The sequence below is a fragment of the Peromyscus maniculatus genome, chromosome 21 (assembly GCF_049852395.1).
Source record: "Peromyscus maniculatus bairdii isolate BWxNUB_F1_BW_parent chromosome 21, HU_Pman_BW_mat_3.1, whole genome shotgun sequence".
Lineage (NCBI taxonomy): Eukaryota > Metazoa > Chordata > Mammalia > Rodentia > Cricetidae > Peromyscus > Peromyscus maniculatus.
The window spans coordinates 68,931,919-68,956,484 of NC_134872.1; the positions used below are offsets into that span (position 1 = coordinate 68,931,919).

The following is a 24,566-nucleotide window of genomic DNA, read 5'->3' on the forward strand; positions in this document are numbered from 1 at the left end:
GTTTTTTTTTTTTAATAGATGCTTTATCATGATAATTCTGCCTATTTCATTTTTGTTTCGAGGATATCACTACTCTTTAAATAAAACCTTTGCTCTATTACGGTGCAACCCCCCTCCCCATTTTGTTTCCTCTGTTGAAGTTGCTAATTGTGGTCAGAATATATGGATGTTTTCATTAGCGTTGCCTTTAAAAAAAAATACAGGAAATGTTTCTGGTGTCTTCCACCTTTTCCCATATAATTGTCTTCCATATTTTTTCTTTAATTTTTTTGAGATTATAATGATTACATCAGTTCTCACTTCTCTTTCCTTCCTCTAAACCCTCTCATGTACCCCTCCTGCTTGTTCTCGTTCAAATCCCTGACTTTTTTCATTAATTGTTGTTACATGCATGTCTATGTATGAATATGCACATATATGCAAATATACATATATTTAGAGATATACATATACTTCTAAATACAATTTACTCATTCTGTATAATGTTACTTACATGTATATTCCTAGGACTAGCCAATTACAGACATTTAGTCATCTGTATTTTTACAAACAATTCTTTACTATCAAGTGTTTGAGGGATGAAAATTTCCTTGAGCCTAAGTTCCAGAGATCATTGTTCTAGGAAACAGTAATCAATACTGAGGAGCTGATGAAACAATATTTTACTTTAAAATAGCAATGTTTATGTTATCAAAGATTTAGACAGCTTCTATTCTTTTCTTTCTTCTATTGATTCTTTAAAATTACTCAAGCAAGGGTAAATGAAGAGTTTAGAAATGTATCCTTTTTTTTTCCCTTTTCCCTAGGCTCATTACCCTTGACTGTTGTTTAGATGTTTGAACATTAAAATTTTCTCAGAACTATCAAAGATTACTCTTTTTTTTTTTTTTTTTTTTTTTTTTTTTTGGTTTTTCGAGACAGGGTTTCTCTGTGTAGCTTTGTGCCTCTCCTGGAATTCACTCTGCAGACCAGGCTGGCCTTGAACTCACAGAGATCTGCCTGGCTCTGCCTCCCGAGTGCTGGGATTAAAGGCATGCACCACCACCGCTCGGCCAAAGATTACTTTTTTATTAATTTGATCTTGGTTCTATTTGTGAGGATTCTAAAAGAAGAATTTTTTAGAAAATGCCATCCAAGTTCCAAGTCCATCTCACTCATTCACTTGAAAAGTCAGATGATTCAAAACCTGAAAGATAAAAACATGTGAAATGTCTACAAGTAACCGTTAAAGACAAAAGAGGGATTGATGGCAGACTTTTTTTAAAAAAAATAATAGCACTTACAAAATTAAAGGTCATTGTCTCTTTTGCCTGTGGCTGAGTTTAAGCTGAAGGAGAGAACAGACTTTAACCAGAATTTTGGTCAGTTGAATACTGTCATATAATTCTGATTCCCAGTGCTCTCTACCTAAGTAGTACCACAAATCTACACAGAACTACTTAAATCTAAAATTAAATGAATTAACATTGGATAAAATTAAAAGTTCTGTTTCTAGCTTTCACTAACCACAATTTGATCCTTGGCCACATCTGGCTATTGAATACCAGAATGAACAGGACACAGTATGAAACCCACTATCATGAAATGACCTACTGGGAAGCACATTAGCATACATAAACTCTCTGAGTATGAAATAAGGTTGACGTGTCAACATTATGAATTAACATTGTAAAGAGCTGGAAGGAAATGAATCACTTCATAAAAATGAGTAATTCAAATAATGTAGTGATTTAAATTGCCCCTTGATCAAAGTTTGAGTTTCTATGTGGCCACTGGGTATTTTAGCCCAAACAGCTTACGTGTGGTAGTTGCAGGATCATGTAAAAAATGTTTACTAAAGCAGAATGTTGTGTACAATGCATTTGAAATAGTTTTAGATGGGATTATTCAAAGAAATCCCATGTAAAAGTTAATAGAACTGGGCAGACAGTAGTGCCAGAGGAAGACTTTCACAGCTCACACTGTCTGCTGGATTTCCAGCTCCAAGTAAGGCCTAGCCCATTGTCTGGCTGCTCTTACTGTTTCTCTCTTTATTATTTTTTGATCCCTGGCTGGAGTATCTTCAAGAGCAGTCTATTAAAAATCAGCACTACACTGGGCATGGAGGTCAATGTCTGTGATCCCAGCTGCTTGAGAGACTGGGGAAGGAGAATTGCTGTAGCTGAGGAGTTTGTGAACAGTCTAGGTAAAGAACAAAACCCTATTTCTTAAGAAGGAAGGGAATGGATCAGATCTGAACTTAATTTCACAGTTTGGAGTCACTATACACGCAAGGTAAAATATTGTATTCTTGAAGTTGTAGTTAACTTGAACACTTAAAACGTTTTATGTATCAATCTACTCTGTGGCTTCAGGAAAAATATTCAAGGAAATCAGGTTAATAAATCTATCATGACTAAGATTAGAACCATGTTTTAGAAGACAACTCAGCTTTTCATAAGGAAGTAACACGAGGTTAAAGATAAATACAAGGGCCTTACCATGTCGGGCAGTGGTGGTGAATACCTTTAATCCCAGCACTCCGGAGGCAGAGCCAGGTGGATCTCTGTGAGTTCGAGGCCAGCCTGATCTACAAAGCAAGTTCCATGACAGGTACCAAAGCTACACAGAGAAACCCTGTCTTGAAAATAAATAAATAAATAAATAAATAAATAAATAAATAAATAAATAAATAAAAAGGGCATTGCCACATCTTGATGTATTTTTAATCACTAGGATCCCAGAAGAATTGCAAATGCCTCCTTCTTGGAGTAATAAAGAAATGTCTGCTATCCTGGTTCATGCAACAATAAAAACTCATAAAAATGAAGGTGCCAAACTAGTTTAGTTATTTCATTACTATATTATTTGGCTTACATAATTTATTGGAAAGTAACAGTTATGTGAAAAAAATATAAGAAACATTTTATTTATTAATGTAAGCAATAGGTTTTTCAGTTGCTTTCTAATTAGAAAAATGTTATTAAAGACCTGAACTCCAATGTTTAGAGAGGACTGAAAAATATTAAGATACATCGTGTTAGAATGTTCTTGTTTTAAAAGACATAAGATTGCCTTCTTAATGAGCAATATCATATTACTAAGCATAACAGAGGTTGTTATGGGATATTGTTTTTATGCTGTGTTCTCTCTAATTCATCCTCTGCCTTAGCCAGGTTGAATTAGACCCCTTGAATAAGATTGGTTATGATGATGTCAGCATTTTGAGCCGACAGATTAAAACAGCAATATAAAACATACTAGAAGATGTAATATCCAGTGCTTATGGATTGAAAGAATTAATATTGTGAAATGCCCATACTTCTAAAGGCAATGCACAGTTTCAATGCAATTCCCAATAAATTTCCAGAGCTATTTTCTTCCAGAAATACAGAGGTCGTATGCAAGGGGCTGCAGAGATGTGTCAGTTGGAGCCACACAGTTGTGAAAACCTGAGTTTCAATCTCCAACAAACACATAAATGTGCAGTGTGACAGTATAGAACACAACACCATTGCCAGGGAAGGCACTGGGAAGGCAGATTTCTGGAGCACACAAGACATCAGCCTAGTTAATGGACATTCTCCCAGTTCAGGGAAAGATCCAGTCTCAAAAGTCAAGTTGTAGAAGGATAGAAGATAACCAACACGCACTTTTGACCTGCACACACAAGTGCGCGCACCACAAAAGAACCCAGATAGCCAAAAGCAATTCTGAGCAAAAATAATAATGGTGGAACTATCACCATACTTGATTTCAAGTGTGTGTGTGTGTGTGTGTGTGTGTGTGTGTGTGTGTGTGTTATTCTTGTGTATGCATACCCATGCATGTGGGTGTCAAGGACAAAGGTCAAAGTTGAGTGTCTTCCTCTCACTCTGAACTTTTTTCTTTTTTTTTTTTTCTGGCAGAGTCAGTAAACCTGGAGCTGAAAAGCTGGCCACACTGATTAGTCAGAAAGCCCCCAGGATATTACCATCATAGTCTCCCGACACTGGCACGCAGCCACGCCCATTTTTTTTTTTTTTTGTATGAGTGCTGGGATCCAAACTCAAGCTCTTATACCTGTGCATCAAGCGCTCTACTCACTGAGCTGTCTCTCCATCCCGGTACCTGCTGAGCCACCTCTCCATCTGTAAATTGTTTACTAAAATACTTAAAAACAGATCTGCCTCATGACCCGGCTAGCTGTACTGCTCCTTTATATTTATACAAAGGACACAAAGTACCTTACACATCAATGCTCGTTGGCAACCTAGTCACAATGAGCAGAGCAAAGAATAAAGAAAATAGAGCATATATACAGTGGAATTTTTCAAAGCCATACAAATGACTGTTACATCATTTATTGCAAAATGAATGAAACCCCAGATAGTCATAATAAGGGAATGAAGCCAGTCTCAGAATGACAAATGTTTATTTTCTTTTGTTTGTAGTACTGTTCTGTACAGAGATAGAAAATCATGTCTGTATGTATGGTATAAAAGTAGAAACAACGCTGTCTAGACACCAGAGAGACATGCAATTAACAGACAATGGGAAGAGGGAGAAAAGGGATGCGGGACGGTAATTTGTTCAATATATACAATATATATTTGCATGAAAATGTCCTCTGTAGCACAGTTCCATGGACACTGTGTGTACACGTGACAATTTGCAAATAATAATAAATATTTAGAAGCCACTACCATAGCTGCAGCCTCACAGCACGGTGTAAGAAACTGGTGTTAGAGTTCTTTTTGCGACAGCCTGCCTTCTCCATGTGCCAGCCTCCTACATTCCTGTGATCACGAGGTCTTTCCCTGTGTCTTGCCCTTGCGTTCATCTTTAACCTTTCGGTACTTACAAATGGAAAGCATGAGTTGCCTTCTAACGCTTGTTCCTGCTTTTAGCGCCGACAGCATTAGCAATTTTCTGTCTTTTAGCAGCAGAGTGAGCTGGGAGGCCTTCGAGACTTGGGCCACTGACTTCTAATCTCTAAGGCAGGAGCAGCACAGTATGGAGTGCAAGGAGTCAGGGAGCGTGACCACATCGAAAGAAAAGAGCCTGGCACCACGGGACTGTAAATCTGCATCTTATTGGTCATGTGTCTGTTGGTCAACTGGACTGAACGTACTACTCTTGGATTTCTAACGTGCTTAAAAGCAGTAATGAAACAGGGAGAGAGAAACCCTACTTAGAATAGAATCTTAAAAAAAAAAAAAAACCCAAAACACAGTGTTAATATCCTCTTGGAGTGTACTAGAGAAAAATAGCTCAAATGTTGTAGGAGATTTAATTTTAATTATAGCCTTGGAATACTCTCTAATTAATGAAGTTTTCCTCTGTCTCCACCAGGCACCAAATTTTATTATTTTTATTAATGTAGTGTTTGCAGTGCCGTTTTTATTATATAGCTTTATTATTAACAGAAAAATGAATACAATAGCTAATGATTAAGTATCACCTACTTGGAAACCTAGGTCACAAACAATTTGATCAACAGAAATAATTAGGTGAGCTGTGGAACACGTGCAGCTTTGGAAATTAATTTTCAGTCATACTTTCCAAGACTAGGAAGCTGGCTTGAAATTAATGTTTTGAGGGAAAGGATTAAGATTCTGCACTAACTGAAGAGCCTCAGTAAAGATAAATGTGTAAGTTTAGGAATTAGCATGCCATGATTGACAATGCTGATTGCTCATAATAGATGGGAAAGAATCACAGGGTAACACTCTAATGGGTAAAGTATTATAGGAATCTGTGAAACAAAAGGATGGCTGAAAAGGAAGGAATCTATTAAATTATAATTATGAAATAAACTTGAAGGTATATGCCATGCTCTACTAACCTAATCTTTGGATACTACACAAACATGGAAATTGTACAATAAATAATCTGCCTGTTCTCAACATTGCATGACTGTTGCAGAACTTCATTCTTGTGAGATAGAATCTGCCCTGGGCTCTGACTGTCCCGGTACTTTCTTCCCAGGTATGCCAAGGACACCAGGCCCTGGTTCCTCTACTTGTTCTGCTGTCTAGGACTATTCATACCACTAGCAAAACTTAGGGGCAGGCAGTAGCCCTGGAAAGGCTTATTTTGCAAGTTTCCTTAGCTTCCTCCTTTTATCCTGTATGGCATTCAGCGTGGCCAGCTGCCTTCCCTCTGGGATGACAGACACGAAGGGACCTAAACCAAATGAACATGCACCTTCACGGCAGATCTCTTGGCTGTGAATAGTAAAGTCCCACGTTCTAATCCAGGAGTCTCACACCATGTGCTACTGTCTACAAGTCGGCATCAGAGTGCTTTACTTGTAAGTGCGTAACAGTCCCCTAACTTGAACTCTTGAAATATTCTTGTAAAGCTATGCAACCACTTGAAGATAAAATGCTGCTTTTTACAGCGCATTGAATATTCTGAATAAATTTGTAGGATAAAAAGTGATATGATTCAGGAGTTACAATTTAAAGTAATTTTGAAATAAACTTAGCTATCACCTCAAATACTTACCATTTTTGAAGTAAGAACATTTAAAATTTGCTCTTGAGAACTGTGAAATCATGACATTCTGCTGTTTCTACCATGTTGTACAAGAGAAATAAAAGCTACAATGTTCTGTCCATTTGGGATTTTGTGCTGTTGGACAGTTACTTCCCCACCATCCCCACTCCTACCCACTGTACCCACCCTTCTTTCTGTTTCTGTGAGTTAAATTATTTTCAATTATTTTAGTACCAATTTTAAGGGAGAGCACATTGTGTCTGTCATTCTGTGTTTCTCTATTCTGTGGTCTCGTCCCTCTTGGGCTTGTCATTTTATCTTATTTGGTGGAATTATGAATTAGCATTAGCCTCCTTGGAGATTATTGTGTTAATATAGAATACTGAGTCATGTATGTTGGCTGTCAGGGGTGTTCTGGTGGCTCATAGGAATAGTTTCCTAAGAAAGCATATTTCAGTAACATGTACCTTGCAGCATTGTATCAAGTATACAGACACACACTGAATATTATCTCATAGCTACACTGTACATAGAGGCAATGGTATCACAGAATACTTTGTTTAAGGCCTTCTTCACTGAATTCCCAGAAAACTGCACAAATTTAAGCAGCTAGACTGCTGAGTGTCACCATATCCCACACTTGGTGTATGTGCCCTGTGTTTTGGAGTGATTTTCAGTACATAATGACTTCCCACAGTGAGAAGTAGCACTTGCTTTGTTAGTAACACAAGCTAACCATCAGAGGAGTATCCAGGCATTGCTACACATTGTCCTGACTGGAAGCTACTCTTTGGAGGTAGGAAGGCTGTGATTGGGAAGTGTTGTATGAAAAAAATGAATAAATAGAAAGATAAAAAGAGATAAAGGAAAAGGAAAAACATGAAGTTGGGTGGGCAGAGGGGAAGGATTAAGGAAAGTTGTAAGAATATGATCAGAATATATTGTATGGATATTTAAAAATAGTAAAATAAAAAGTCATTGGAAGACACCATTACAATCACATCTGTTTTACACAAACCCATCGGTGTAATATCAAGACTAGACCGTGTGGTAAACATAGCTAGAGATATATAAGGCTTAAAAGCAAAAATGGTTCAGTGTGTAAGCCCACAGCTGAGGAGCACTGGTCATAAACATTGATAGCTTATGTGCTAAAGAAGTAGCAACTGTAAAGTATTGGTATTTCATGTTGTTTCTTTTTTGAAATTTCATGTATACCTTATAATTAGAGCTATTACATGAGTATTTATAATAAGAAGGGCTCATACACAAAGTAGTCAGTGTGTATTTTATTGTTTAAACCTTAAGCTAAGAAAGGAATGTGCATTTAAGAATTAAGAATTAACCACACTTAACTAATAAATGTCAAGTTCCCATTTGACTGGCTAATTACATTCAATAATATTAAAGGTCATCATTTGCAAACTGCCTCAGTGCCTAACACTTTAATCTTTAGTGACAGGTTTATGATTCTGACCCTCATAATTAAATTACTTAACTCTAAATGTTTTATGGCTTTATTATTATTGATTGTTGAGTTTATTTTCTGTTTCTCTTGCTTGCTTAGGAAATGACACATTTCCTTTTATTTATTTGTTTTGTTTTAATATCCATTGACTTTTTCCGTAATGTAAAACCCAAAATGAGGATGATGACCAAATGCTAAATCTATCACCTACATTTCTTCTAATTAAAAATATAAATGAAAATGTAGGTAGTTATCAAGCCAAAATGACATTGCATATAAATTAATTTTCCAATGAGGGGTCTGGAGAGATTACTCAGCAGTTAAGAGCACATACCACTCTGGCATATGACCTGGGTTTAATTCCCATCACCCACATCAGACTGCTCGGGACCACATGTAACTTCATATCCAGATATATCAGCATCCTCTTCTGGCCTTCATAGGTACCTACATGCATGCACATGGTCCACATACATGTACTTAACACTCATGTAATACACATAAGATGAAAATGAATAAATCTAAAAGTCCAAATGATCTTTTGTTAAACCATCATAGTATACGAACATCTAGTATTTTAAGACATTTTTCACTTTCCTTTAGATTAAAAACTTTGGATCTGTATATTTTACTAATAATGTTACATTGTACTACAAGAAACTGCCAACATTTGAGTATTGGACCTACAACACTGGCTGTTTCCTGTGGTCCAATTTAACGTTTGAAATAAAAAGAATCAGCATGTAGAAGTTTGTTGCAACATCAGTGACAAGTTTTTGAGACATCTATGTTCCAAAATATGTGGTGGGAATCATTTTAAGATGTTTTCTATGAGAATTCCTTTTAAACCATTTATTTATTTTTTAATTGGCACATAAATTGCGTGTGTTTATGTGCTAATATATAACTTTTATGGTTTGTAGGGATAAACCCATGGCTTCATGCCTACTACACAATGCTTTACACTGATCTGTACCCCAAGTCCTATGTGAGTTTCTGATACAGTGATCACTGCATATTATTCAATTTTGAGTGAGTGTTTGTTCTTTCAAACATTCATCATTTCTTTTTGCTAAAAGCTGTTGAACTTCCTCTTCTATCTGCTTTGAAATGTGCTTGCTTTTCTGTTATCTATACTCACCATCAGAGGCACATGGAAAATTCTTCCTTCTCTCTAACTTGAGCTAAGTTCCCCCCATCCTTCACACTTCCCTTTGTTAAGTGACAAGAAAGCTTCAAACTCCATTACTCTATAAATATGTAATAATTAGAAAAATTCTATTTCTGGCTTGGCGAGATGAATTAACTGATAAAATTACTTGCTATAGAAGTGTAACTTCCTGAGTTCAATCCCCAGATCCTATGTGAAGGCAAAAGCAGAGAACTGACTCCATAGAGTTGTCCTCTGGCCTCCACATGAAACTAGGTATGTTCTCTCTCTCCTCTCTCTCCTCTCTCTCTCTCTTTCTCTCTCTCTCTCTCTCTCTCTCTCTCTCTCTCTCTCTCTCTCTCTCTCTCTCTCTCTCTCTCACACACACACACACACACACATTTTGGAAAGAAAAAAACCCATCTATTTCCTGTGGTTATTTATTTTATTTTCACTGTTGAGAACTGAACCCAGGTCTTTGCTTATGATAAGCAAGCATTCTATCCCCAAATTGCTCCCTGAGCCATAAAGGCTATTTAATATACTGTTTATGTTTCCATGTCTTTAAAATATTTTTCTATGAGGTAGTAATGGTAATAAGGATAAAGAAAGAAATTCTCACAGGTCTGTGTTAAAATAAAAACAAACAACAATAAAAACCATACACACAGATTGTAGACCATTGTAGGGTGCAGCCTTCCTATGTACAATATGATCATGTTTGTTTCAGCTAAGGATTTTCCTTGAATTATGTCTTTCTTCTCTATAGACACGGTGCACATCATGGTATTTTAACTACTACCTGTGTGTTGATAGCTGGCAGACACTATCTCTCTAGTACGTACTTTCTAAATTTCAAGTCACTTTGTCCAAAGCCTAAACACTAACTCAGAAATGGACTGAGGCTCTCCTCTGATATTCTCCCTTCCAGAAAAATACCTAAACCTCCAGGTAAGAAAATGACATCAGACAAAGCTTTCACAGACTTCTGCACACAAAATCAAGATTTCAGTGAAAATGTATAATTCATGTTAGAAATAAAAACAAATCAACAAAACTAGGCATTTAGAACTTTTGTCAGATGCAGCTACTAGAAGTTCATAACTCAGAACCTGATTTTCTTGGTAGTTCATCATGATGTTGTACATTTATCCTCTGTTGTGCCTAGAAATGGAATGCTTTCATCTTGCCCGTTTATCCTCCTGAAGTATGCTCAGGTGCCTTCAAACACACATTTCAAACAAGACCCTCCTTGAAAATTTCTTTGCAAGTCCTAGGCAGATTTAGACACTCCTCCAGTGTGCTCCCCTAGTACCTACTGTGTCTCCAACTGGATGACCCTCAAATGCTATTTCAATTGTTTAGACATTTCCTGATCTCCTCTAGTAAGCCACTAGCCATCCCTTATGAAAATTTCAGGAAGTTAATGAACTAGTTTCTAAACAGCCTTTAAGTTGCATAAGTTTAAAATTAAATAAATTGCATTAACAAGAAATCTAGTAAACACAAACTTGTGTATTTCATCACAATTTATACTCTGTAGTTTTGTATCTGCTTGAGTGAAATGGTTTACAGAGTTGTGCAACCATTCATGTCATCCCATATCAGTTTTCAACCACACCAGTCACTTGAAAGCAAACGTGATGTAGGTTTTTTTTTTTTTTTTGGTTTTTCAAGATAGGGTTTCTCTTGTGTAGCTTTGCGCCTTTCCTGGAACTTACTTGGTAGCCCAGGCTGGCCTCGAACTCACAGAGATCCACCTGGCTCTGCCTCCCGAGTGCTGGAATTAAAGGCGTGCGCCACCACCACCTGGCCGTGATGTAGGTATTTAAACCATGGATGGACTGACAGTTTTTGGAACTAAGAAGCTGTGGATAGAATGTTGTTTGTGAAGATTCAATTGTTGGATCTATTTTGACTACAGCCTCTGCTTTTAATAGAATTTAAAATTGAGGAAATAATCTTCTAGAATCTGAGGACCATTCTTTAAGTCAGAGCAATATTGTTCATATCAATAATACACACGTGATTTGCTAATAGAAGTATTGGAAACTTTACTTTCCCCTAAATTGTCAACGTAAGTGAAAATGTCATGTAACATTGATCAGAACAGAAATGTTTATCAATAATCTGGGTGTCTCCTTACTACATTAGATATTAGTCAGGCATTTGACTGTATCATGAGCTATTATATGTTAATGGAAGAATATAATTATAAAACTTACAGTGGATTTTTACAAGAATTAGTAAGTTGCAGTGAAATTATATCTGAATGGGATTATAGCAAATCCCATGGTTTATTTCTAAGTTACAGTTTTTGTAACGACAAATTTGATATTGTATTTCTGAGTATATTCATACATATTCACACAATCTCCATGTAAAGGTACCGTGAGAACACAACTGAATAAGGACTGCCGGTAGCAGGTTTTGTTTCTTAGTGTCCTGTATAACTAATGTCTAAATAATAACCATTTCAGTGGATTATTCTAAGTCAGGTGAGATACTTTAGTCATTTGAAGCTTGTGTGTAGAGCTAGTATGACAACCCGATGTTGGTATAGAAGTCATAGTTCAATAATGAATGGATAAGTCAAAATGACTCCTTAAGAAGAATTAATAGATGTAGAAAAGAAAATTCACTACGTTTTCTTCTTTTTTTAAAAAAAAAAAGATTTATTTCTTTTTTATTTCATGTGTATGTGCGTGCGTGCATGCGTGTGTGCATGCCTGTGTGTGTGTGTGCATGAACATGCATACCTGAGTGTATGTATGTGTACCACATGTATCTGGTGCTCCTCGAGGCCAGAAGAGAGCATGAGATACTCTGGAACTGGGGTTACAGATGGTTGTTAGCTGCTGAATGGGTGCTGTAAACTAAACCTAGGTTCTCTCATGTGCTCATGACCACTGAGTCATCTCTCCCGCCCTAGTTCATTGCATTGTCTGAAGCAGGTAAAAATAGTCTGGTGTGGCATGCCTACATAGTCAAAAGAATATGTATGTTTCCCACACTGATTTTCACGATATTCAGAGATATGAATTATCTATTGTGCACAGGAAATTATAAAAGTTACTTAGTTTCACTTTTTTAAGGCCTTGAATTTAGACCTACACTTTTTATTGTACCAAAAGTGAGTTGTGTAAGACTTACCAAGAGTTCAGAAAACAACCAAAACTGAGCTTTCTAAGGATGCTATCAAGGCCTTTTATATTTTATTTAAAGAAAAAACAACAACAAAACAACAGATAGGTGCACAAATATGAAGAAATCTGAAAGAAAAGATATATTTTTGAAGATATATTCTTTCTTGCTATATTCCAAAAAGAAATAAGTCATATCTCCTTATAGAGAGATCATGTGTCTATGAACAGATGGTGTTTATTACAGACATTTTTCTCTTACTAGGACATCAGGTATACTCTATATGTTTTCGGAAACACCACTTTAAGACTTTGAAATCTTTAGTGCTGTTTTCCGCATCTACGCTAAGTGGGTCATTAGCCATGAGGTACTCACAAGTTAGAATAGAATGGCGTTCTCTCTCAAGGAAACAGAAGAATGAAGCGGGCAGCTCTTCTAGCCCATGACTTTAATTGGAACAAACTGACTGGTGGTGTGCTTCATTGGTGTGAATCACGTACCTAGACTTTAATTGGAGCATACTGACTGGTGGTGTACTTCATTGGTGTAGCTCACATACCTAGCCAGTTCCTTTCACCTGCTTCTCGGTGTGTGTCCTTCTGCACTGGGACTTTACTGCCTGCCTCTTCACTGCAGGCCCAGTAAAGCAAGCCACAGTTCTTCCTCTAAAAGGGCCAATTGAACGATTCCGCTTCCATTGTGTAGCTACGTGCCTTTATGGATGATGCCTTCACATATGATTCTCCTGGTTTCTTTCTATGTTTTCTGAGAATCCTGTGCATGTATACAATGTGTTTTGATGCTATCCAATCTCAGTCCCTCCTCTAACTCCTCTCAAACATTCCCTCCATTGCATGTCTCCCAAATTTCAGATCAAGCCAACCAAAATCCCAACATTGATGGAGGGGAGCTCACAAAGACCCACCTCAGGTGGACGGCTCTTGGTAGTTGACGTCTGATGGAAGGGAGTATCATTTTTCTTCAGTGATGCCACTAGGGTTGGGTTTTCTGTGCTCCAATGGGTGGCCCCACACCAATGCACTTTTTGCAGCATTTTTTTTTTCATTAAAAACCAAAGCTCCTAGAGGAGAGCTCCTAGAGGAGTCCCTAGTATTCAGTAGACACTCAGCAAATGTCAGTGGAGTGAGTAAATACATGAATGAACCTAAACCAAGCTAGACTCTTAGTCCCTAATCCAAATTTCCAAGAAAACAATGCAGATGGAAAACTCTGGTTATAAGTTTATTTTAGAAAACATTAGCATAAAATTCTTTCTAACTTTGTTCTGTTCTTGCCACCCCCGAGTGTTCCACGTGGTCACTAAATTATCCAAAATGTTCTGCAAATCCAGCTCCTACCACGTTGACAGTAAATAGCTCCTGAGCAATCTTGTATCAGGTATGGTGTGTTTTGCAGCCTCCATGGGATTAAATTCCTGTAATTAAATTTGTTAATCCATTTTACCAACATAGGAACTGAGGTATAGGATAGAGATAACCATGGTGGTGTTTCTGCACCTTGATTGGCAATTAAAGTAGGAGCTTCCACAGGAAGGCAGGATGAAGTTGGAGTGATCACCCCTTCGGTTGTACTATTACACCTCCATGTCCAGTTTCTAGAACACTCTCTTATTTTCTTCCATCTCCTTCAGAAAGCCAGGTTTATGCAGGGAGGACTTCCCTATGAATAATTCATGATTTTGTTTTGAATGTTTAGAATGGAATATTGGCAAACATGCTGTTTATGTGACTGAGGACTAATTAGTGACCATTTGCTGCTTTGCAGAACTGTTTATTTTAAATATCTACATACAAAAAAACCCCACACTAATGAACATTCATGCTTATAAAACCTTGGTACTAAAAGTTGTTTTCAAAAATATGCCAAGTATTAGAAAACAAAAATAAATGTGTATATATTAACTTTTATTTTTCTTCATTAGTAACTAATTAATAGGAACAATTGAACCTTACACTTTATGAAATTGTGGATTAACAGGGAAACTGTATCTCTGTTCTAAGAATTGTCTGTGTAAGATTTTTACAAAAGTAAAAGTGTACAGGTGAATATAAAATCCAGTAGTCTCCCCAGAGGTGGCTCCCAGAGGAGTTCATAGTATTCTTGAAAGGGCGGGGTGGGGGGGGGTGGGGGAGGAGAAGGGCAGGGTGATACTGCTAAGTCCTACCATGTGAAGTATTTCTCTTTGGTTTTGATGGTTTTTGGATTTGATGGAGCCAAACTGTAGCCACCTTTTAAAAGAATATTCTCTGTGCTACATTAGCAACTCAATATAGATTTATCAGATGACTGCTCTGTTTAATATACTATATCAAATGCCACAGGCCTAAAAAAAGGTGTAACTGTGGTATACTCTTTTTTTTTAAAGGAGTCAAAATTCTAAAACCTGCAAAACTATAGAAAAAATGAATAAAGCATCTGTGTAGACACTGTAGGTATAGGGTACAGCAAATAACAGGTCATAATAACTCAGAGGTCACCTTATGCTTGGTAACTGCAAAAAGCACGTCCTCGAGACAGTGTTATGTAATATGACCTTGAAGAATCAACAGAATTTCAACAGATAGAGCTAGAAGAAACAGAGAACCCAGGGTATTGGAGTCATAAAAACACTGACCCCTAACTCAGTTAGCTGCTTCCACAGGATACAAATTTAATCTGCCAGATAAAAATACTATAATACTTTTCAACCCCTACTTTCTACTCAAAGCTACAGTACAAAAATCCTGAATAAAAAGGGAAGAGGGGTGGTGGAGGAACAAGAACATAGATTTGGGAAGAGATGATTCAAGTCTTTGGAAACCTATTGTATGCCAGGTCAGTCCTCTTGTTATCCACAGTGGTAGATTCCATGGATCCTGTCCTGGGATGCTCTATGATGGCTCGTAGAAAATCCATCCGGCCTGGGAAATGTTGTCCACCAAAGACGATTCTTGGGCCAAGAATAGGCTGCTTAAACTAGCTTCACTGTGGGAGTTGTCTCCACACCCCATAGTAATGTGTGTGTAACTGAAATGAAGTGTTTTACTTGAAAAATGAATATGAAGAATTCCTCAAGAAAAAATAAGAAAGAGAATAATCACATAGAACCAAAAGATACATTACAGTTCTAATCTATGGTATATCTTTATTAAGAGGTCCTTACCTGCAAGAATGTAAGCCTCTAGACTAAAAGAACTATTTGTGTATCCAGAACAATGAAAAGGAAGTATGTAAAAGCAGACCATGATGAAAATGTAGAGCTCCGTGCATGAAGTACTACTATGGAGTCATCATTCATAAGAATGAAATCCTATCATTTGCACTAAGGGTATATTTGGAAGATATTAACTTAAATAAGCCAGCACAGACAAGAAAATGCTGCACATAATCTCATATATTGAAGCAAAAATTCTACCTGAATGTGCTGTCATGACTCACATTTTGCAAACAGGCAGGCTGAGGGAAAGTGGACACAGGGAGGTTGCATTGTGCGTCGAGGGCATCTGTGGAGCAGCGACATACTAGGTATCAGTAACACAAGCAGTTCATACACATCAACTGAAACCTTAAAGACAACAACAAAGAGAAAGGCCACCAACAATTGGGAAAGCATCCAGAAAGTGGAAGAAAATAAAATCTTTATCATATATATAAGCAGCAGACATGCTCAACATCAATAGGCACTGGTATAAACAGGAAGCATTAAATCAGAACTTGCAAAATTTTAATTGAAAATTATTTTTCCTAAACTTGTTCCCATGGTTTTATTTTAATTTTTTTGTTAGCATACAAAAGAACATGCTTCATTGACTATCTTAGTCAGTGTTCTGTTGCTACAGTGAGACACCATGAACAAGGCAACTCTTATAAAGGAAAACATTTCATTGGGGCATGCTTGGGGTTTCAGAGGTTTAGTCCATTATCATCATGGCAGGGAGCATGGCAGCCTGCAAGCAGACATGGTGCTGGAGAAATAGCTGAGAGTTCTACATCCAGATCTGCAGACAGCAGGATGAGAGATACTGGTCCTGCCTTGGGCTTTTGAAATCTCAAAGCCCATTCTCAGTGACACGCTTCCTTCAAGGCCACACCTTCTACTCCTTTCAAATAATGCCACTTTCTGGTGACGAAGCATTCAACTCTATGAGCCTGTGGTGGGAACATTCTCATTCCAACTACCACACTGACTTCCATCAATAATATATTAACTTCAAGAATTCTAAAAAGTAATGAATCAATGTTATAATATTTTATGTATGTCAGAAACTACATGAATAATCTTGAAAGCAATAAAATATCATGTCTTTAAATTTTATGCTATGTTTCCCAAATAATATTTGTTACTAAAAGCAATAAACTATGTCTTTTCTCACAAAATCGTGTAAAACCATTATTAGATTATGACTATTATTGAAATAATATCTATGTTTCTAAAATTGATTTGCAAATGGTTTAAAACTGTATGTGTGTGTATATATACAATATAATATATAATGATACAGGTAGGCAAGATGCCAGCAATATGCAAATCAGCAAATAAAGGATAGGGGAGTTTCTATCATGTTATCATTTTACCTTTTTTGTACAATTATGATTTTCACCTTCTGCCCCTAAAACAAACTAGGCTGGGGAGGAGATGGAATAAAAAAGAAACGGGAGCATGAAAAAGAATCTCTCAAAAACCCTCACAGTAGGAATTCCTGAGGAAATCTTCAACAAAATGGTGAAATGAAGAAAAAGATGAATCTGTTATAAGGGAACTCTGGTAAAGAGGTCTTAGGAGCCAGGCATGGTGGGTCACGAGACAGAGGAATTGCTATGAGTGTGAGGCCAGTGGGTGCTACAAGAAAGAGAAATTAGAAAACTTGTCCACTTTCAGGCCTAGCAGCCCATCTATGTGAACCAGAGGGCAACAAAGTAATATCGGAAGGGGCTGAAAGAGAATTGTACATCAGAGAACCAGAAACATAATTCCTACCACCTTGTTGACACAAATCCTTCAGTGTTTTTCAAATAATTCTTATATAAATCCTTTATTGTATTATAAATGATTTTTTAATTGCAAAACTTGTTTAATGAATACTACTCTGATGACTTTGGAATATCTCATTTTAAAAAATTAAAGAGTAGTTGAATTAAAATACTTTAAATATCTCATAGAAGAACATATATTTCACTACAAAAATATAATGACATCAAAACAAATGAGGTAATTAAAGACATGGACTTTAGACTCAGAATATGTTATGTGTAAATAGTAGCATCAAATAGAGGAAAACTGGATGGAAGAAAGAAAAAAATTAAATTTTCAAAAATTAAGAAAATATTTCCTTCAGTGATAAAATACTAGCCTTCAGATTACTTGGCTTAAAAAATTTAATCAAGATGTGTGTGAAAGTTCAGCGATTTTTAAAACAATTGCAAGTTTCAGTTTTAATTTCTGGTGCAAAAGAGATTTGTAAGTCTCCAGAGTGAAGTGATGGTATGAACGGGTTGGGTTGGGTGGAAGCATGTTTCGGAGAGAAGATGGCTCCAGCAAAGATCTAGAAGCAGACCTGGGGAGCAGTGAAGATGAATGGATGGGGTGTAAAGTCAAGGACCACAAAGGGGAAAAAAAAAAAACAAAACCTGGAGCACTCACAGAGTGATTGATAGCTGCAACATGTAATTGCTCGCTTGCTTGCACACTTGAGAATGACAAATCTCCAGTCATCTTGTTGGTGTAATTTAATCAGACTTGGCACAGAACGTTACTCAGGAGATTTAAAAACAATAAAGTTTACAGCAAACTAAAAGCACTTTATTTAATCACTTTAACCTCTCATCTTTTCTGTGTTCATTAATTTATTTATTTACTTTTGCAATAATGACCCCACACACACACTATTTTATCCCTGAAATCTGATCACAGCTTAAGGATACTATACTTTAAGTTTTCTGTCTTAAAAATAATGATAATTAGAAGAAAACAGTACTTTGAGTTGGATTGCCACCAATACTTTATTCCACCATTAGGTTCGTGTTACTAGATACTCACAATTTATTTTTCTTAGATTTATTCATTTGTGATTATGTCTACGTGTGTGTATCTTTGTGTGTGGGTTTGTGCACATGACCTCAGTTACCCACTGAGGCCAGAAGAGCCCCCTAGAACTTGAGTTATGCCCAGTGTGGATGCTGGGACATGAACAGAGTCCTCAGTGAAAAAGAGCTACCTCTCTAGCTCCTAAACATAATATTTTGAAAAGGAAGGATTACATTTAATTTCTTAACTGTTCTTTATTATATTTCAAAATTGTAAATGAATTTTAAAATAGACATTTCTGTGTCTTTGATAGACTGAGAGTTTATTTGACAAGTATTAAATGTTTTTATATATTTCATTTTTTAAAAATTTTATACAATATATTTTGTTCATATTCTTTCCCCTCTCTTAACTACATTCAGATCTACCCCCTTCTTACCCACCTGACTTCATATTCTTTCTTTCTCTTAAAAAAAAAAGAAGCACAAAAGTTGCAAAAAAGGGCAGAAAAAAACCTACAATGTTTTTTTATTATGTGGAAATTGTAAATATAGTCAAATATAACAAAGAATGGAAATTAACCCAAGCTTATGGGGCATAAATCCTTAGAAAACAAAAACCAATCCAAGCAGACTGATTTGTAAAAGTTACTGTAATGCTTTATATTTCAGGGGTACGATGATGGCTATGGGGGTGAATACGATGACCAGACCTATGAGGCTTACGATAATAGCTACGTGACCCCGACACAAAGGTAAGGCGTTTGCTGGCTGATCACATTTTCAGGTGTTACACGGCTCTGTTTTGTTTCATACCTGTGAATTATAGTTATGTGAAGGTTTCAAGCCGTTAGTTTATATCCATTACCTTTCTAAATTATGGAAATGCTCACTAGACCACAAGAGGTAAATATAGTCACTCTGGTGGTAACTCCGTAACTGCAAACAAGGGAACAATAGCATGTAACTTGAGACAGGCAGGTTATCATACCAATGAACTCATTAAACAAGCTTATACTTAACTAAGCACTACTGCTTATAGAAATTAGTTTAATAAACTTGTAATTTAGTTGACAAAACAGGCATGTGCTCAATGCCTGCTAATCTGTAATTTTTATTTGTAAAGTAAATCACAAGGACATGTTATTGAAAAGCTGAAAATAGGCAATTAAAAAATACTCCTGGAATAAAAAAAAATCCTTTTCTTTCTCATCAGTATCTCTAAAATGTTGAATATCTCTTTACACTGACCTAGAATCAGTGATGTTGATAAATTTGTACTAGTTGAAAGTCAGATGTATTAACATATTGCTTACAAATGATAAAACTTACCCATTTAGGGCACCCTTGTGTGAGGTTCACAAATGTCATCTACAGTGTAACCAGCTCCATAGATAACTTATCTGTAGAGAATCCTATTTGCCTGAAAGTCATTCTTTATAATGATGGTTCTTTATAATCAACATTGCCCTCTTCCTTCACACACTATGGACTCCATGAATTGGCTTTTTGCTGTACACTTGACCTTTCTACAATGCCATGTAAAGAAGCAATACAACAGCCTTTTTTTCTTTTTTACATGAATGCTATTATGTGTTTATTGTATGAATTAATGAGATTCACTGTGGCATTGCTGCCAATTTATTTATCATGTCAATTTATGGTTTCTACCTTCTGCCCTCACCCACCTTCCTTCTCTCTCCTCATTTCCTGGTTCATTTCCAAACCCCAATAGACCCTCTTCCACTTCCAGGGCCTTTTTGTTGTTATTACAGTTTCTCCTCTATCAGAAAATAAGCAATATTTGTCTATGAGTCTGGCTTTTTCCCACTTGATATGATGATCTCCATTTCCAGGCATGTAGCAGGATTTCATCCCTCTTTGTAGCAAATAAGACTCCAATGTATATGTACACACACAGCACTACTGATATGATGAAACAAAGGAAAAGCCTTATTTGGCTTATACTTCCATATTACAGTCCATCACTGAAGGAAGTCAGGACAGGAACTCAAGAAGGGCTTGGAGGTAGGAGCCAATACAGAGGCCACAGAGTAGGGCAGGGGTGCTATTTACTGGCTGGTTCCCCATGGCTTGCTCAATATGCTTTGTTACAAAATCCAGGATCACCTATCCAGGTATGGCCCCACCCACAATGGACTGGGCACTCCCCCATCAATTACCAATTAAGAAAATGACCTACAGCCCCATCTTGTGTAGGTATTTTCCTACTTGAGGTTCCCTTCTGATGGATGACTTTACCTAGTATCAAGTTCACATAACAATATCTAGCATACCCATTCCTCTGTAGATGTGCAGCTAGGCAGAATCCATCATTTAGCTATTGTACATAAAGCCACAGTCAAAATGAGCAGATACCACTTTTCCGTGATGATTTCATTTCTTTGCAAATGTATCCAAGTGTGGTGTGGCTAAAAAATATGGAGGTTTTTGGTTTTGGAAAATGAGGAGTCCCTATACAATTCTCAGTACTATGTTAAATTTCTACCAACAATGCATACACATGCCCTTTGCTTTACAACCTTGCCAGAATGTTTTTATTTTTGTTTTTCTTGGATAATTTTCATTTTCACTGTTGTGAAATGAGCTTCTGATGTAAAACGGATTGGTATTTCTCTGATGGCTAAGACTGTGAACTATTTTTTTTTTCTTATATGTATTCGGCATTTGTGTTTTTCCGCTCTTATTTGAGAAATGTTTATTAGAATCATTTGTACATTTTCCTTGGATTGTTTATATTTTGATCTCTATCTGATTTGGATATTGGTTATCTGTCAAATAAAGAGCTAGCAAAGATACTCTTCCATGTTATAGGCTTTTTCTTGCACTCTTAGGACTATTTCCTTATGTGATAAAGGAAAAAAAATGTTCTTATTTGACAGAATGCTGTCAAACTCATTGCCTGTGCTGGGATCACGAAGTGAATTTCTCTGCTTTCCTCTGAGAGTGTGAGTTTCAAGTCTTAAGTAACATCTTTAACATATTTTGAGTTAATTTTTAGACAGGTTAGGAGATGGGGGTCTAGTTTCAGTTTTCTACACGTTTCTCTAATTTTCCCAACACCATTTGCAGCCAATGGTGTCCTTTCCCCAGCTTATTCCACAATGTATTTTCAGTACTCGTGCTGTGACTGGGTGGGTTAAAGAAGTGGTGATATATTTCTTGGTACTCGGTCCTGTTCCATTGGCCTACGTGATCGTTTGTATGCTACAATCTTGTTATTCTTTGTGAAGATTCTAGCATGAATCTTTTAAAATAAGATTACCCTTTCTAGTACTATGAAGAATATTGTCCTAGTTAGAATTTCTAGTGCTGTGATGAAACACCATGAGGAAAAGCAACTTGGGGAGGAAATGGTTTAGTCCATAATCCAGGGAAGTTAGGGCAGGAACTGATGTAGAGGCCATAGAAGAGTGCTGCTTCCTAGCCTTTCCCTCGAGGCTTGATTAGCCTGTTTACTTATATACCCCAGGACCGACTGCCCAGGGGCGGTACCACCCACAATGGACTGGGTCCTCAACAGCAATCACTAATTGAGAAAACGCACCAAAAACTCCCACCGTAGGCCAATCTGGTGGGAGCATTTCCTCACCTGATGTTCCTTCTTCCCAAATGATTTTAGCTTGTGCCAAATTGACATAGAACTAGCTAGTTCTATGTCATGAGTATTTTGATGAAGGTTGCATTTATCTGTATGTGTCTTTTAGTAATGTGCTATGTTAAATTTTTTCCACATTTTAATGCAATATTTTTTATAAATTCTTTGTGACTTCCATAGATGTATGCAATGCATTTTGATCATGTACACCTCCTACTCATCCCTCTAAGTCATTCTAGAGTCACCCTTACTCCTAATCCAGTTTTTATTTTTTATTTTTATCTGGTGAGTCCAGTTTGTGTTGTCCTTATACTTATAGGTGTAGGGTGTGGGGCCATCCTCTGGAGTGTAGTCAACCTATTAGCAAACGGGCTGTTGTTCATTCTTGGTGTCTATGAGTTCTCCAACCATGGGTACTTGGCCAGATTTACAGTAGTACTAGTTAAGTGATTCCTCCTATGTAGCCAACTTTAAATCTAATCAGAAACTATTTGTCTACTCCCTTAACATTCAATTCACTGTTGTACTCATACACATATGTTACCCTATTGAGCTCTTATTGTAGCTCACAGTGTTCACAACTGGGTCAGACTATTGATAATGTTTCCTCAAAAGCAACATAAGTAGCAAGCACTTCCCAGTGCTATGAAAACTAGAGAACAGGGAGGAAAGTCCCTGGTTCTTACCTCTATTTCTCCATGTCTTATGACCAAAGTGTGTGGTATCTTCAGCAGAATTCTACCATCAAATTACAGTGGACAACCAAAAGAAATGGTCCATACAGCCAAGTGGTGGCACATGCCTTTAATCCCAGCACTAGTGAGGCAGAAGCAGGTGGATCTCTGTGAGTTCAAGGTCAGCCTGGTCTACAGAGCAAGTTCCAGGACAGGCTCCAAAACTACACAGAGAAATGTAGTGGGTGGCTGTTCCAGCTTTGACCTTGAAACACTGTCCCTAGAGTGACAGCAGGTAACTGCCACACCTGCCTATGACCTGCCCCTGAGGCTGACCTGCCCCTGGGGTGTGGCTGAGAGGGAGCCCCTTAAGACCTGAGGTACATACATGTTTGGCCCTTCTCTGTACGTCGTGGTCCTGTAAGTTGGATGGGACACCAAGCCAGAGTGCTCTGCTGGATGGTACCCCATCTCTCCCAGATTCTGTATCCAACCCTTATTGGCTGTAAGTTATCCCAGAAATAAACCTCTCTTGATTACCAGATAAATTACATGGAATTGCCTGGCTCCCAACGTGGGGCTCGAACCCAAGACCCTGGGATTAAGAGTCCCATGCTCTACCAACTGAGCCAGATAATTACATGGAATTGCCTCGTTAATTAAGGTAATAACTTGAGACTCTTAATCCCAGGGTCATGGGTTTGTGCCTCATGTTGTGCACCAGAGAAATCCTATCTTGAAAATAAATGAACAACTACAACAAAAGAAATGGTCTATACAATAGCCTGAATTGTTTGAGGTCTCTCCAAGATACTCTTTAACAGCAATCTGAGGAGTGGTAACCCAAACCCAGCATTGGACACTTTTTCTCTTAAAGCAGTCTCTTAAATTGGGATAGTTTATGCCGATGTAAGTACTTTTACTAATTAAAATAAAGATGTCCCCAAATTAATTATAATAATTCTAATCTTGTAATTTGTAATAATCATAAGTTTCTATTTTGTCAAATATCATTCAATCACTCTTAATACAGAATCTTGCATTAGAATTCATACATAATTCAAGGTTACCCTGGCCTGAATAATGAGTTCCAAACCAACCAAGGCAACATAATGAGACCATGTCAAGAGAAAGAAAGACGGGAGATGAGAAACAGAGAGATAGAGACAGAGAGAGATGAGAATTGGAGACTTTCAATAAATAAATGTAAATAAATACATCAATGAAAGAAGTGTTAGTTTATAAAATTGCATGGGGATTTTAGTGTAACATCAGTATGAACTAGAGATAAACAGATGAACACTGGAAAATTTATTGCCAAATGTATTCAATGCTTAACCTTACATTATTTTTATTAGTGTATCAATATAAGAAGAAGGTATGACTCACAATTCAGCTGAGGATATAGATCAGTGATAAAGGGCCTGTGTAGTTTGCATAAGGCCCTCAAATCCATCCCAGCACCACAAGTCTAGTAAATAAGTGAAAGACATGTGTATACATAACAGTACAGAAACAAGAGGGACAATACTTAATTTTCAAATGATAATATAATATTTGCTGCTAATGATTTGTTTGAGAAGTCATTTGTAACTCTGTATATTCATATACTTAGAGGGTGAAAAGTGTTAGAAATTAGGTGTGAAATGAAGTTCATTTTCTCAAGAATTAGTTCAGATTTTTTCTAAGATAATTACCTAATTAAACTATTAATGTAAGACTTTCTTTAATTTTTAAAAAAACTTTATTATATAAAAGAAAAATGCTACAAATAAAGGACATCATATATGAAATTAACCAGACCCAGGGACTGTGAAACTCAGTGATCTTCCAGTCAGAGCAGCCACTCGTCATGGAAGCTGTGGGGCTTCACAATGGAGTTTATGCTTTCACTATTAAATATATTTTATGCACTACCAAAACAAAACAAATATGACAGAGTAGAACTAGAAAAACTAATGTAATACTTGAATTAAAGGAGAGAAAGAAATAAAGTAAAAAAGAAACATACGAACATATGACTGC

General features: G+C 36.9%; 1 protein-coding gene across 5 annotated transcripts in view; it reads left to right on the forward strand.

The window, feature by feature from the left end:
* The window catches only part of Khdrbs2 (KH RNA binding domain containing, signal transduction associated 2), a 522,706-nt gene that overhangs the window by 449,810 nt on the left and 48,330 nt on the right, over positions 1 to 24,566 (forward strand). For all 5 annotated transcript variants that reach the window (XR_006066591.2, XR_013046800.1, XR_013046799.1 and 2 more), the window contains exon 7: positions 18,921 to 19,003. Coding sequence is in view for 2 of the 5 variants with exons in the window: in XM_042265820.2 (XP_042121754.2) it covers positions 18,921 to 19,003 (83 nt within the window). In the remaining 3 variants the exon portion in view is untranslated. The remainder of the gene's footprint in view (positions 1 to 18,920; positions 19,004 to 24,566) is intronic.